This window comes from Chelon labrosus (assembly GCF_963514085.1).
Source record: "Chelon labrosus genome assembly, chromosome: 1".
NCBI classification, from domain to species: Eukaryota; Metazoa; Chordata; class Actinopteri; order Mugiliformes; family Mugilidae; genus Chelon; species Chelon labrosus.
This window is the reverse complement of record NC_140337.1, coordinates 33300435-33315665: the sequence shown is the minus strand read 5'-3', so window position 1 is coordinate 33315665 and position 15231 is coordinate 33300435. Positions and strand designations below refer to the sequence as shown.

Here is a 15231-nt window from a genome sequence, read left to right as displayed (position 1 = left end):
AGGTAAAGGCTAGGGTTTAGGTTAGTTTGATAGGTTTGATAGCCTGTTAAACTTTGAAAAGTATTTTGTCTTGTTTTTTTTTTCTGTCTATTTTTTGTCAGCAGGATGCCTAGGAAGTCCAGACGTTCCATGGCGGTGAAGCAGCGCTGGAGGAGGCTCGACCTGGAGGAGCTGAGGTCCACCCCTTCCCCCCTGGAGGTATTTACACAGTAGATAAGCTTCTGTGCCACAATGACATCTGTCTGCGTGAAAATGGCTCTAGAAATGTTACATCTATTGTTTTCTCCTTAACTGCTGAGTTCTGTATGTGTTTGGTCTTAATGTTTCATCAGACGTCCCCCCCGGCCGGAGAGGAGCCTTCCCACCGACCCTGCTCTCAAGCTCGTCCCCCCGTTCGTGCTCGTGAGTATCTCTCAATGATCAATAAATTAATTCAGCATCAGTATTTAACTTTCTAAACTGTTTTTTTCTGTCCTGTTGTACTCATATTAACAAATGATTGTTGACATTTCCTGGTTTGTTTTCAATTCAGTAACACCGTTATCTCGTGATGTGTTTTGTCGTTTACTAAACAGGCCGCGGTACCGGCTACCGCCATCGGGTCCTGCGGTGGCCAACTTCGTCGCTCACTGGACGGAGCCACAAGTTGGTCATCCCACCGGAGTCTCCTGACAAGAAGGTGATATTATTAGCCACTTTATGAAGAAAGTGATTGATGTTTAGAGGGATTAATGATTTTCATGCTAATTACATTTTCTTGGTTGTTACAGTTCATTCTGATTGTCGGGGACTCCCACCTGCGCTCCATCGCCGACGGATTCGCCGTGATGCCAGACACTAAGTATTCGTTCGGTATCATGTCGACCCCTGGGGCCCATGCCGCTCAGTTGCGGACTGAGGTCCTTAATGCTAATGTACCTCTCTCACCTGATGCTGTTTGTGTTCTTGCTCCTAGTAACAACCTGACAGCCAGCAGGACCATCGAGGAGGCGGCCGTCGACTACGCCCGTTTCCTCACTGCGGTGAGGAGCCGTTGGCCAGAGGTAAGTTTAATTTCATGTCTCACTTGTCCTGTATTTGTAGTAGTTTAACAAGACTCGAAGTTCATTGACTCTGCTTAAACGTATGAGATTTAAAAAAAGAGATTTAAAAAAATTAATGTGTATTTATTGTAACGTGTGTGATTTTGAAAGAAAATGTCAATTGGTAGCGAACATGTTTTGTTTTGGAAAATTTTGCTTTATTACAGGTCTTTGTGGTGGACTTCCCCCCCCGCCTGACGGAGGACCAGACGTACCAGGACCTTCTTCGCCAGGAGTACCACCGCGTGTCGGCTCGTATGGGTGTGTACAAATTATCATGTCAATAAAAACAAGGAAAAAGAACTTAAAAGTGTCTGTGATTCATGGTACATGTTGTAATTGCTTGTTGTTTTCTTTTGTGTATTTTCAGGTGTGAGGTTCTTCTCTGCGGCGGAGTACTTCCCCCTGACGCGCCTGGAGCTCTGGAGCAGAGACGGCGTAAGTAGAAAATCAATGTGTGATAGAAAAAGTCAAATTTGTTATAATGTCTTGTGTGTTGATATGAAACATTCAACACGAGCTACTGTTCTATACCTGAACTTTGTATGTGTCTTTGTGGGTTTGTGTTCATGTGTGCAGGTTCACCTGAGCGACCGTGAGGGGATGGCCATCCTGACCAGCCTGCTGTGGTCCGCGACGGAGCGGTACCTGGAGACACCACCTCCCCCCCCGGTGTCTCCTACTCCTCCACAGCCACTTAGGAAGGTTTCTCCTAAGCTGGTTGTGAGGGGAGAGGTACGTGCTCCGCTGGCTTCTGACCCCTTCCGTTGGAAGGTCGTTGGTCAGAGCAGCAAGGTTAGTAAAGTTTTACTGTTGTATCATCATGTGTGTTTACATGTGTTTGTGAACATGTTGGAGATCGGGTTCACAGTCTTAAAAAGCACCTATTTAATCAAATGTGATGTGAACTTTTCCAGGTTCCCTCCCCGGCCAGCGCGACTCAGCAGCAGGAGAAGGAGTCCTTCCTCCCACTGAACCCTGTTTGGTTCAGCAGCACGCTTCTTCGTGCTGTGGAGGAAGTGTCTCCTTCTCAGCTGTCTGGTGTCGTGGACCCCCCGTCTCCTCCAGCGCGGAAGAAGGTAAGTTGTCTGATTCTTCTCAGCTGTAAAGTTTCTCCTTGTTCCCTACAGTTACTGTTGCTATGTTCTATCTGACTGTGCAGGTGGCCTCCCCAGCAGCAGCCAGACGACGCAGGACCCCCCGCCCCCAGACTACAGTGACTAATGTACGTTTTTATCTGCCACAACACACACAATGTGACACAGAACACACAGTGTGTTCACTGAGTGAATTTTAACATGTCTATTCTCATGTGTCAACAGCTGGTTGGATCCCCTCCTACCAGGTTGGCCTGCAGTCTGGGATCTCCGGAGACCCCCACCTGTTCACCGGTGGCCAAGGTACATATTATTCCTATTGAATAAAGTTGATGATGTCATCAAAGTCTTCATTCTACTGAATTCTTGTTATGATTTGTTCTCAGGTGGCCAGGATCCAGACACCTTCCCCGGCTGGACCTTCCCTTTCCCTCACCGCTGTGGCCCGCTCCTCTCCTCGCCCAGCTAAGGTATTTAATCCACAACTGACACACACACAACGTTTACTGTAAATTCAGCTGTAACTACATTAACCTGGTTCATCTTCCTCTGCAGTTCATAAATGCAGAGAAAGTGAGTAATAAAAATACATTTAGAAAACTTTTCTCGTAACAACTTAGTGCTTGTTCTAATACTGGTCTTATGACTTGTCACAGACATTTAGAAAACTTTTCTCGTAACAACTTAGTGCTTGTTCTAATACTGGTCTTATGACTTGTCACAGACCCGGACACCGTTCCCCTCATCAACTTCCTGGCCCTGGATCATCGACGACGGACTGTCCACCTCCTCTGCTAAAGAGGTAAGAACATTTACCTTCTGGTTTATCGTGGGCTCAATAAAGTGTTTGTTTGAGGGAGAGTGTAATTTCCTTTAAACTGTAATGTATAAAAAAAACTTGAGGAAATGAAGGAGAGATTTAATTTGTTTTTTGATCATTATTAATATCTTGGTAAACTTACCAAGATATTAATAATGATCAGAATACCAGTAATGTGTTCTAGTCAAGTGTGCTCATGATATGTGTGTAAGATTGTGTCAGCTTTTTATAGATGTTTAGTTGATCTGAAAAACTTGCTGGAATTGATGTTCTACAACAATGTAACTTGATTCATTACTACTTCTGCTATTAATACTAGTAATAATAATAAAGCTAACTATAATAATACTGATACTAATAATGTGTAGTAATTAATAGTATTTTAATACTAATAGACTAATAAAATTAATTATGACTAACCTACTAATAATTAACCATTGAACATCTTTACAGGCAAGCATAAAGGTAGGTACTCAGGTAAGTGGGGGTCAGGCTGTCACTGTTAGGGCTAGTCATAGTCAGAGGGACAGGAGGTACAGTAAGTTCTCTAGGAACAGTCAGTGTACCTGCATGTCCCTGACTTTTCTCGCTTTCGAGAATGAGGGTTGTAGCTTTAACACAGCTACCCTCGATAGAGTGCTGGCTCAGGGAGATTCACTCTACGTAGGAGTGAAACAACAGCTGATCCTGGAGCACAGGTATGAAAATGATCATCTCACCGTCGAGAAAATGCCTAAACAAGTCCTGACAGACACTGCAATGTACGATGTCCACATGTGCGAAGTTAAATGTGGAACCGTCAAAGCCTCCAGCGACGGAAACGGCAACTTAATTTCCCTTGCTGAAGAGCTGCAGTGTCTGTCAGGAGATGTGAGGCATGCGTTTATCATAGTAAATCCAGAATGCATTGCAGTGTTCCGTACCCAAACAGGGACGTATGGTGTGTTTGATTCACACACCAGAGATTCGGCAGGTTTTCCAAAATTCAACGGAACTGCAATCATGAAGACCTTCACTGAAATCAGTGACCTGGCTGAACACCTGCACAACCTCTTTGCTGATCGTGGACCTTCTGCCAGCTATGAGCTTGTGCCTGTGTCATTTGAAGCCGTCGGTTCCAGTGAAGGTCTTCAACAACCGACGGTAGAAGTAGATTTAGAAGTCTCCAGGACAGCTCTCCCTCCAGTCATAAAACTAGGTAAATTAGGTAAACAACGAAGACAAAAAGTTAAAAGGAGGGAAAGTGACAGCCATGTTATCAAATGTGAAAAAAACATTAATGAAAAAAATAGGTATGACAACTGCCCGGAATTTGGAATTAAAAAAATAGAAGCAAACAAAATAAAACATTCCCAAGACAGTAATCATAGGAAACAACGGTTACTGTCTTTCAGAAATTATTATTCAAAAGTTAAAAATACAAAAAAAATAAAACTTAATCAAAAATATAAGGAAGACCCAACATTCCGGAGCAGTAGAAAAAAACATTATACAGACAAATACAGGGCCGATCCTGCTTTCCAGAGCAGGAAGAAAAAATTTTTTACAGAGAAATATAACATGGATCCTGCCTTTCAAACTAGGCAAAAAAAATATATTAAAGAAAAGTATAAGGCAGACCCTGCCTTTCAAACTAGGCAAAAAAAATATATTAAAGAAAAGTATAAGGCAGACCCTGCCTTTCAAACTAGGCAAAAAAAATATATTAAAGAAAAGTATAAGGCAGACCCTGCCTTTCAAACTAGGCAAAAAAAATATATTAAAGAAAAGTATAAGGCAGACCCTGCCTTTCAAACTAGGCAAAAAAAATATATTAAAGAAAAGTATAAGGCAGACCCTGCCTTTCAAACTAGGCAAAAAAATTATATTAAAGAAAAGTATAAGGAGGATCCTGCCTTTCAAACTAGGCAAAAAAAATATATTAAAGAAAAGTATAAGGCAGACCCTGCCTTTCAAACTAGGCAAAAAAAATATATTAAAGAAAAGTATAAGGCAGACCCTGCCTTTCAAACTAGGCAAAAAAATTATATTAAAGAAAAGTATAAGGAGGATCCTGCCTTTCAGAGTAGGCACAAAAATTACATTAAACAGAAATATAGGGCAGATCCTGATTTTTGTACCAAAAAGAAAATGTACATGTTAACTAGGTACAAATCTAATCTTAGACTTAGACAAAAGAAAAAAGAAAGTTTAAATAGAAGGTATCACAATGATCCTGAGTTTAGGTTACGCTGTATCCAACGCAGAGTAACTAAACTCGCAACAAATGCTACTTTTTGCATCTTTAACAAGATGCAAAACGCATTAAGGATCAAACAAAAATATAGAAGGATCGTGCCCTATAACCCCCCCCAACCGCAGCCGTTAATAAATCCTGTGATGGAAGCCGCCATCACAGTGTTTCGTGAAACTATTCGACACGGGCCGACGTATGTCTGCACCGTGTGTAACAGAGCAATGTTTCCTAATCAGGTCAGATTGTGCAAAAGAGAAAAATATAGACAAAAACCTGCAGTGGCAGCATCCTGTTTAACAGGAAACTATGTCCACTTTTGTGACAACGACTGCGCTGCACATTGCTCTGTTACACACGAGCGACTAAAAGAGTGGATCTGTCACACGTGTGACAGCCACTTGAAGAGAGGACGGATGCCACCGGTTGCGACGGCGAACAACTTAGAGTTGTCGCCCATCCCCCCAGAGTTAGCGAGGCTCAACGTGCTCGAGAGGCAGCTAATTGCTAAAATACTGCCTTTTGCTAAGGTTGTCGCTCTGCCGAAAGGACAACAAAAAGCAGTCCATGGAGCTGTTGTCTGTGTTCCATCAGAGGTGGAAGCAACAGTCAACAGTCTCCCAAGACCCAGATCTGAGTCACAACTACTTCAGGTTAAATTAAAGAGGCGCATTAACTACAAGGGCTACCAGCACTTTTATACTGTTAATATGAGAAATGTATTAGCTAGTCTCGCCACACTTAAAAGGATACATTCTGAGTATCAGGATGTATCCATAGACGATAGTGTTGTTTTTGATGAGTCAGTCGACGATGACGACTCACAACTCAATGTTGCTGATGCTGCTCAGTCAGAGCAGCATCAGGGAGACATTGAGGCAGACGTGGACCTCGAGGAGGTCTTTAATAGGAAAAACGACCCAGACCAACCACAAAGGCAGCAGCCAGACCCAGACATGGACAAAGACTTAGAGGAAGTTTTTTCTAGTCAGAACGACCCAGACTCTAGTAGAAGTCAGCAGCCTCAGGGAGCTGACGACGAACAGGAGGAGCTGAGGCCTGGCCTGACTCTGGACACGTGTATGCAGCCGCCTGACATTGCACAGGAGAGTCTTTCGTATGGTGATGGAATATTTAGCATTGCCCCCGCCCAGGGCAACAGACCAGTAGGCTTCTTCACCATACCAAAGCTTGAAGCCATGGCTTTCCCTGTGCAATTCCCGACAGGAGAGAACACACTGGATGAACCCAGAACCTTCTCCCTGTCACCTAGCATGTATTTTAACTGCAGGTTGTTTGCTGTCGATACACGTTTCGCTAGCGACCAAAGCTACCTTTTCTTTGCGCAGTTTGTCACAGAAACCCACCTGGCGACAAACAGCATGTCAATTCAGATGCGCAAAGGAAAGTCCAGAGCTAGAGACGGCCGTCGTATTAACAACCTCATGCTCCTGGACCAAGACGAGGTGCAGCGGCTCATTATGAGCCAAGATGCAACTCGCTTCATGCAGCCTCTCAGAGGCACTCCAGCCTATTGGACCAAGACTCTGAAAGACGTCCACGCCATGGTGCGACAAATAGGCAAACCCACATTTTTTGTCACGTTCTCGGCTGCTGAGATGAGATGGCCTGAGGTCATAGAGGTCATCAAAGCTCAGCAGGGAGAACACGGGGACTTTTCAGAGCTCGACTGGAAATCAAAGTGCGACATTCTGCGGAGCAATCCGGTCACAGTAATGCGCATGTTTGAAAAGAGAGTCGACGCTCTGATGACCAACCTTCTCCTCTCACCAGCGCAGCCCATTGGCGAGGTGGAGGATTATTTTTATAGGGTTGAGTTCCAGGCTAGAGGAAGTCCCCACATCCACATGCTAATTTGGATTAAAAATGCACCTAAATTTGAAGAAGAGTCCGACCAGAAGGTCGCGGCTTTCATAGATAGGTACATAACATGCAAGATGCCTGATCCTGAGACAGACCTGGAGCTCCACAGAATTGTCTCAGAGGTTCAGGTTCACAGCAGGAAACATTCCAAGTCCTGCAAAAAAGGCAACGTTGCCTGTAGGTTTGGCTTCCCGAAGCAGCCCATGGATGATACATTCATCACTAGACCCCCCATTAGTGCTGGCACCTCAAAACCTTTAGATCAAGACCAGAACCAAGATGAGGTCGCCAGAATACTGGAGCAGAAGCGGGCACTCGCTAAGAAGCGAAAGGAAGCCAAAGTCAAACTTCAGCAAGTTAGAGACTTGCTCTTGGATGCAAACGCTTCATTCAGTAGTTTGACAGACTTGCTCGACCAGTGCGGCTTGACGTACACGGAATACCGAGCCCTTGTCCACCGCCTGGCGAGCAGCCATGTCGTGATCCTGAAGCGGCATCCAAACGATTGCTGGGTTAACGCCTATAACCCAGACCTGCTCCGAGCCTGGAACGCCAACATGGACATTCAGTACGTTGTGGACGATTATAGCTGCATAATGTACATGATGTCCTACGTGTCCAAGCCGGAGCACGAGATGACGCAATTCCTTAAGAACGTCATCGGAAATGTTAAACAGTCCAATGTTAACGAGCGTGACGAAATGAAGCAGATCATGCAGGCCTATGCTAAACATAGGGAAGTCAGCGCTCAAGAGGCTGTTGCTCGCACCTGCAGCTTACGGCTGAAGAGGTGCTCCCGGACCGTGGTGTTCCTTCAGACCGACGAGGACGGTCTGAGGATGAGTCACCCTATCGGTAGACTCCAACAGATGGAACCGGGTTCAGAGGAGGTGTGGATGTCCGGCCTGCCAGAAAAATACGTCAACAGACCTCGCGGTGCTGAGTTTGCGCGTATGTGCATGGCCGAGTTTGCGTCAGAGTACAGGGTGCTGTACGGTGAGCAAACTAAAAGTAAAAGCGCCATCCCCCTCCTGAATGAAATGGGCTTTATTCAGAAAAGAACTGCTGGAAAGCCGGCAATTATCAGATTTCCTCGGTTCTCAGAGAAGAAAGCTCCTGAGAAGTTTTATAGACGACTGCTCAAACTTTATCTCCCACACCGATCTGATGACGACCTGAGAGATGAAGCTAACCCCACTTATGAGCAGTTTTATACGTGTGGCGAGATCCCGGGTATGAGTGTTAGAGATCTCGTAACCCGTAACAAAAAACGCTACGAAGGTCAGGGTAAAAGGATCGACGAAGCGTTAGAACAGTATCAGGTGCTGGGCCCTATAGTTAATGAGTGGAACTGTTTTGCGCCTGAAGTAGAAGCTGAACGGTTAGAGTGTCTTGCAGAGCGACAACCTGCCGAGCACGAAGACCCAGGAGAGGTCCCAGAGTTTCAGGTCACTAGAGATAGGGGGAGCTCCATGCCGAGGATAGAAGCGCCGCAGTTGAGTCCAGACTTTGTTAGAAAAATGTATCAAAGTCTGAACGAAACGCAGGCTTCTATCTTCTACAGCATTCGTCAGTGGTGCTTTGAGCTGGTGTGGGGCCGCGATGTAGAGCCGTTTTATTACTTTTTGACAGGGGGAGCTGGCTGTGGTAAATCGCACGTAATCAAGTGCGTTCACCAGGAGGCAACGAGGATTCTGCGTGAGCTCCCCAGATTCAGGGACCAAGCAGACATGACGCAGCCTGCAGTGCTGCTGACTGCCTTCACTGGCACAGCAGCCTTCAACATTTCAGGCGTCACGTTGCACTCACTGCTCAAACTGCCGAGGTCCTTGAAGGCACCGTATCAAGGTCTCGGCAACGCCCTGGATGAGGTCCGAGCGACACTTTCCAACGCGGAGATTCTCATCATCGATGAGGTCTCCATGGTTTCCAAGGAGCTGTTTGCTTACGTCAACTGGCGTTTTCAACAGATCCGAGGAAACAGGAAGCCGTTCGGGGGGATTTCTGTCCTCGCTGTTGGTGACTTTTACCAACTGCCGCCTTTAGGCAGAGCCAAGCCACTGTGTGTGTATGAGGAGACTGAGTTTGATCTCTGGAAGGATCACTTCAAGATGGTCATCCTTACAGAGATCATGCGACAGAAGGACGATCGAGCTTTTGCTGAACTCTTGAACCGCCTCAGAGTGAAGCAAAAGCTGGATCCTTTGAGTGATGAGGACAGAGAGTTGCTCACACAGGCAGTGGCTGACGTCAAAGATTGTCCAGTAGATAGGCTACACATTTTTGCTACCAACAAAGAAGTTGACCGTCACAACTCTGGTACTGTAGCCTCCCTCCACGACGACGCTATCGACATCGCAGCTCGGGATTATAGGAAAATGCCTACGACCGGCTGCATGACGATAGTGTCGAACGTTAACGGCACCAAGCGAGATTTGCCTGACAACATAGTGGCTGCTCCAGGAGTACGCGTTATGTTGACCAGGAATCTCGACGTGGAGGACGGAATTGTTAATGGAACATTCGGAACCATCTCGCACATTGTAATGACGGACAGCGAGCCAAAGTCTGTTAAGTTAATTGGACTCGAGCTGGACAATCCCACAGCAGGACAGAGATTCCGCAAAAAGATCTTGGGTCCCTCAGACAATCTGGCCTACATTGAAAGATCTGAGGAGAGCCTGAGTAACACAAAAGGGGTCATTCGGCGCCAGTTCCCCATGAAGTTGGCTTTTGCGTGTACGGCCCACAAAGTTCAAGGTATGACGATGGCGTCAGCGGTTGTGTGTCTGAAGCGCGTGTTTGAACCGGGCATGGCTTATGTAGCGCTCAGCCGCACAACTTCGCTGGGAGGTCTCACTATCTGTGACTTCGACGAGAAAAAGATATATGCTGACCCCGAAATCAAGACAGCTCTGGAAAGTATGCCTCAAGCCTCTTTCCAGAGCTGTCGACCATTGTTAGCATTTTATAGATTGATGGAACAAACTCCAAAGACCTTGACAATCATCCACCACAATACTCAGGGACTTCCGTCCCACATTTCAGACCTGAAGGCTCATCACGAACTGCAACTAGCAGACGTGCTGTGCCTCACAGAGACACATTTGTCAGGGTCCTCTGTATCCCCAATTTTCGACCTGGAGGGATACACCATGTTCACACGCAGTAGGTTGCTGTCTTACAACAGCTGTGTGGACATGGCTCGAAAAGATGGAGGTGGAGTTGCAGTGTACTGTAGAGGCAACGTGCAAGCAGAGCCTCGCAGGTACATGCACCAGGTCACTGATTTGGAGTTTGTTGTCATCAAAATTGAGGCTCCAGTCAAACTACTTTTAGCGACTGTTTACAAACCACCAAATTTCCGATGGTCTATGTTCTTACAAAACTTGAGAAACCTCTTAGACTCATTGGACGTGATAAATCACCAGCCCATCATTGTTTGTGGCGACTTTAATGAGGATCTCCTCAGTAAAGGCAAAAAAAGTATAAAAGACTTGTTTCAGGCCAGAGGTTACACTCAACTAATTAGTGAATCCACCACTGAGAAGAACACTCTGATTGATCACATTTATATTTCACATCCTGATAAATGTCTTCAATCAGGTGTTCTCCAAACTTATTACAGTTACCACAGTCCAGTCTATTGTATTTTGACTGACTAAGTCTCTCCAGCCAACACATGGTCCATAGAAAAGTAAGTGTGACTTTAATCATGATGTTGTAATGGCATGTGTTGGCTGGAAATAGTTGAATCATGTATTGATGTAGTGTTTTTTTATATTTATTAATGTAACAAAGGGGTCAGCATTATCTTATCAAGCCGTTCTCATCATCTATTGAGATGATGAGAACGGCTTTCAATGTATAATGTTAAATATTTTGTAATTAGCTTAGCTAATGTAATTATTTAAATTACATTAGCTAACCTAAATAATGTAAATCATGTATTGTAAATTAAATCATGTAAGTTACAGGTCGACAATCTACGTGTCAACCAGGTCCATCAAAAGGTGAGTATCTCTCTTTAAAATGATTAATCACATTGAATATTTGAACTAACCTCCCTTCTCTTCTCCTGTCTGTCTGTTCTGTCTTTACTGTCATTCATGTTCAACAGAAGGAGACATCAAGAGGACCACAGCTGATCTCTCTCCAGTAGAGACAGCAAACCAACACCAAAAAAAAGGGAAGTAATATTTCACATTTTTTGATCAAATGTTTTAACTAATGTTTTGAGCCTTTAACTTATGTCTGTTTTTGTTTAAATTGTGTGAACTAGATCTAGGAAGAAGACGCCCAGATGACAGCAACACAACAACAATAAGGGAAGTAATATTTCACATTTTTTGATCAAATGTTTTAACTTAATGTTTTGAACCTTTAACTTATGTCTGTTTTTGTTTAAATTGTGTGAACTAGATCTAGGAAAAAGACGTCCAGATGACAGCAACACAACAACAATAAGGGAAGTAATATTTCACATTTTTTGATCAAATGTTTTAACTTAATGTTTTGAACCTTTAACTTATGTCTGTTTTTGTTTAAATTGTGTGAACTAGATCTAGGAAGAAGACGTCCAGAAGACAGCAACACAACAACAATAAGGGAAGTAATATTTCATTAAGTTTGTGATCAAATGTCTCCATGATGATTTGAAACCTCTAACTTATTGATCTTTTAAATCCAGGATCAAGGACCCAAGATCCAGGAAGAAGACGTCCAGAGGACTTTTTTTTTTCCTTTGTATCTTTAGTTTCGTGATGGGTTCGGTGGCCGTGTTTTTACAACTTTGTTTCTTGTTAGATTAACGTTTTTTACCGACTCATCAGATGTTTTCGTGTTCCTTGATTGTTTTGTTGAAAAATAAACTTAATTTCTGTTGCAAACTGTCTGTTTATGGCTGTTTTATCACTTATCTTATAGTTTCAGCTTAGTTAAAGGTATATTATAGCATTTTAGCATCTTAGCATTAAAGCATCATTTAAACATCTTAGCATTGTAGCATCATAGCATTGTAGCGAATTGGCATTGTAGCATCTTAGCATCATAGCATTTTAGCATCATGAAAGCATGTTAGCATCATAGTATGGTAGCATGATAGCATTGTAGCAAATTGGCATTGTAGCATCATAGCATCATAGCATGGTAGCATCATTAAAGCATCTTAGCATCATAGCATGGTAGCATCATTAAAGCATCTTAGCATCATAGCATTGTAGCATCATTAAAGCATCTTAGCATCATAGCATGGTAGCATGGTAGCATGATAGCATTGTGGCAAATTGGCATTGTAGCATCTTAGCATCATAGCATTGTAGCATCATTAAAGCATCTTAGCATTGTAGTATCTTAGCATCATAGCATCTTAGTATAATTGCATTGTAGCATCTTAGCATCATAGCAACATAGTATCTTAGCTTTGTAGCATCTTAGTATCATAGCATCTTAGCATCTTAGCATCTTGGCATAGTAGCATCATCGTAGCATCGTAGCATCGTACTATCACAGCAATATAGCATGGTATCGCAGACTGCTGCGGCCACTGCATCACTCTCGCGATTTCCCGCAGGGGAATTGTCTAGTTATTATTAAACTTTTTCCTACGCATTTTCGAAACCTTTCAACTCAAATACCGTTCGTCGCACACAGACACAAAATACATCAAAACGTGCGTCTCGATCGGACTCGGTGTGCTTCTATACAGTTCTTTCAAACAAGATTTTTTCGCGACGTAGTCGCGAAAAAACTGCGACAAATTTCCCAATTGAAATGAATGGAGAAGCCCGAAAAAAAAAAAATTCAACAGACATTTTCAACAATGAACTGCTCTGGCATACTTTAACCGAGAGACTTCATTTGAACTTTAAAACGTAGGTACTCTTGCCTTCTCTTCAGAGATTCACTTCACTTATCGACAACTTTTACCGTTTTTAAACTATGAAGCCTCAGAGTTGTGTAGGTTTTTACTCAAATTTCAGGGTTTATAATGGGTGTGTATTGCGCGGAATGTTTGTGCTAGAGTGGATGACATCATCAGCTAGAGTGAGGAGGGGAGAAGAAAGTTAGTCAAAAAACTGCACAGAAACTGCTCCCGTGGCCACAAATTTCACACGACAGACATAATTTATACATAGAAACGTAGGAAAATGTGTCTTCTCACTCAAATTCGTCTGCTAAAGCTGTAAGTCTTATAGTTTTGGCGTCAGACACAAAGATGCGCCAGCAACACCCACCCACAGCTCCATAGACTGCCATGTTAAAAAGGCAGGGAAATTTCTGGAGGAAAGCAGACGTAACCTTTCTTTGAATCGCTTAGAATAGGTCACATTTCTTCATTTTACCCACAAATTACACATCTAGACGTTCAGGAAAGCCTCAAGATGCCCAAAGTTAAGTCGGTTCAATGATTGGAAATACGGTTTGGCCACAAGTCCTTCCTGTTCGAGGCGATTTTTCAGCATTTTCTCTCTCTTTCCCCGTCTTCCAACTGACATTCTAACAGGAGCAGTTGACCCTGGTAGCCATGACAACCAGACCCCAACCAGCTTACACACGTTCACACACGCAGCTGCTGGGGACGAGAGGCGGGAAAAGAGCTCTCAGTGGAAAACATGATCTGCCAAAACATTAAAACCCCCCAAACCATTACTGCAGTACTGTAGGGGGCCAGAACCTGACATTGTGACCTTTTCCTTTATTTTAAACACAAATTATATCTGGCTGCTTTGCTGAAACTCCTGACACAACATCCCTGACCCGTTTCCTTCATCTTATTAGGTCAGTGAATAGCTCAACTGCTAACAGACGCTAACGACTAGCCGCCCAGTGATTTAGCCGACGACTAGCCTTCCAGCATAGCGCATGTATGTTAGCAAGCTAGCGGAGCTAACGGAGCTAGCTAGCCGCTACCTTAACGCCGCGGACTCAACCGCGGAGTTAGCCTCGAGCTAACCGCTAACTAACCGCTAGCTAACCGGGATTTAACCGCGGACCCGCGGGAGTTAAACACGAATTAGCCGCGGCAGTTAGCCGTGAGCTAACGCGGAGGCTAGTGGGGTTAGCCGCCGGCTAATTCGCCGCCTTGCTAGCGGGTGCTTATCACAGTAATAATGTTGAAGTTTTACAATTTAAAGGGAAGATATTTTTAAATGAAACTGTCAAACTGAAAAATATATTATTCCACCACATAAAGTAGGAAACATTTATGGCTTGCAACAACGTTAATGACAGTATATATATAATTGGAGTAATTTAATATAATATGATGTTTTTAATTAAATAAATAATGAGCTGTTGAACACTCATAAGAGTTATATTAAGTATGTTACATAACATTATTTGACATGTCTATTTGTCTGCCTATAGTTTTCCTCCAGCTGATCCAGACAGACTGCAGTGACGTCCAACATGAGACAAAGAGCTGGACTCGCAGGACAATTTGAAGGTCTTCACTTCATCGCTGGTTCCTTGTTACAGCCTGGATGTGTTAAGTTTAATATTATTGTTTTTCTAACTGTAAGACTGTGCCGTAAACTGTTAAACTATTGCTCAGGTAGGAGTAATGAGTTTTATTGTTAAAATTATTATGATTAACGATCAATTGTTACGATTTGCTCGTTCTTTGTCTGGGGATCCTAGTGAGATCCCTCCCACTCTCTTCCTTATTTGATGCTGGCTTTCAGGTGGAGCTGGGAGGGCTCTGCTGCCTGTACCTGCCCTTCAGTTTGTAGAAGGCGAAGCATAAAGGACGACCCTTCTCAGTGTCTCTCTCTCTCAGCCAGGCCTACTGCATCCTCCTCATCCTGTTTGGTTTGTTGTACCCTGCATGACATCAAACTCACACCCATCCAGTCAGAAGGAACCAGGCCTTAAATGACTATTTGAGTTGTGCTTTTTGTTATAGCTGCTGCTCATGGTAGTAAAGACATGCTACTTAGTAAAGACATTCGCGACGTAAGTCGCGAATACTTTCATACCTGTCTTGACGTGACCATTACTTTTTGTAGTCAAACATGAAATTATTTGCAACGTAAGTCGCAAATATTTTCACCAGGATTATATTATGACTATATGAACAGGTGATCATTAAAGCATCATAGCATCTTAGTATAA

The 15231-nt window shown here is 43.6% G+C and overlaps 1 protein-coding gene across 1 annotated transcript; it reads left to right on the top strand.

Moving 5' to 3' along the window:
- Positions 1-4990: 4990 nt before the first annotated feature.
- Positions 4991-12815, top strand: LOC311488204 (uncharacterized protein). Its single transcript, XM_084544757.1, has 2 exons — positions 4991-11129; positions 11237-12815. The coding sequence occupies exon 1, from the start codon at positions 5130-5132 to the stop codon at positions 10779-10781; it is 5652 nt and encodes a 1883-aa protein (XP_084400883.1). The 5' UTR covers positions 4991-5129; the 3' UTR covers positions 10782-11129; positions 11237-12815.
- The last annotated feature ends 2416 nt before the right edge of the window (positions 12816-15231 follow it).

Excerpts from the sequence above, each read along its gene's own strand:
- LOC311488204 (XM_084544757.1), top strand. The coding sequence starts at position 5,130 with ATGTACATGTTAACTAGGTACAAATCTAATCTTAGACTTAGACAAAAG.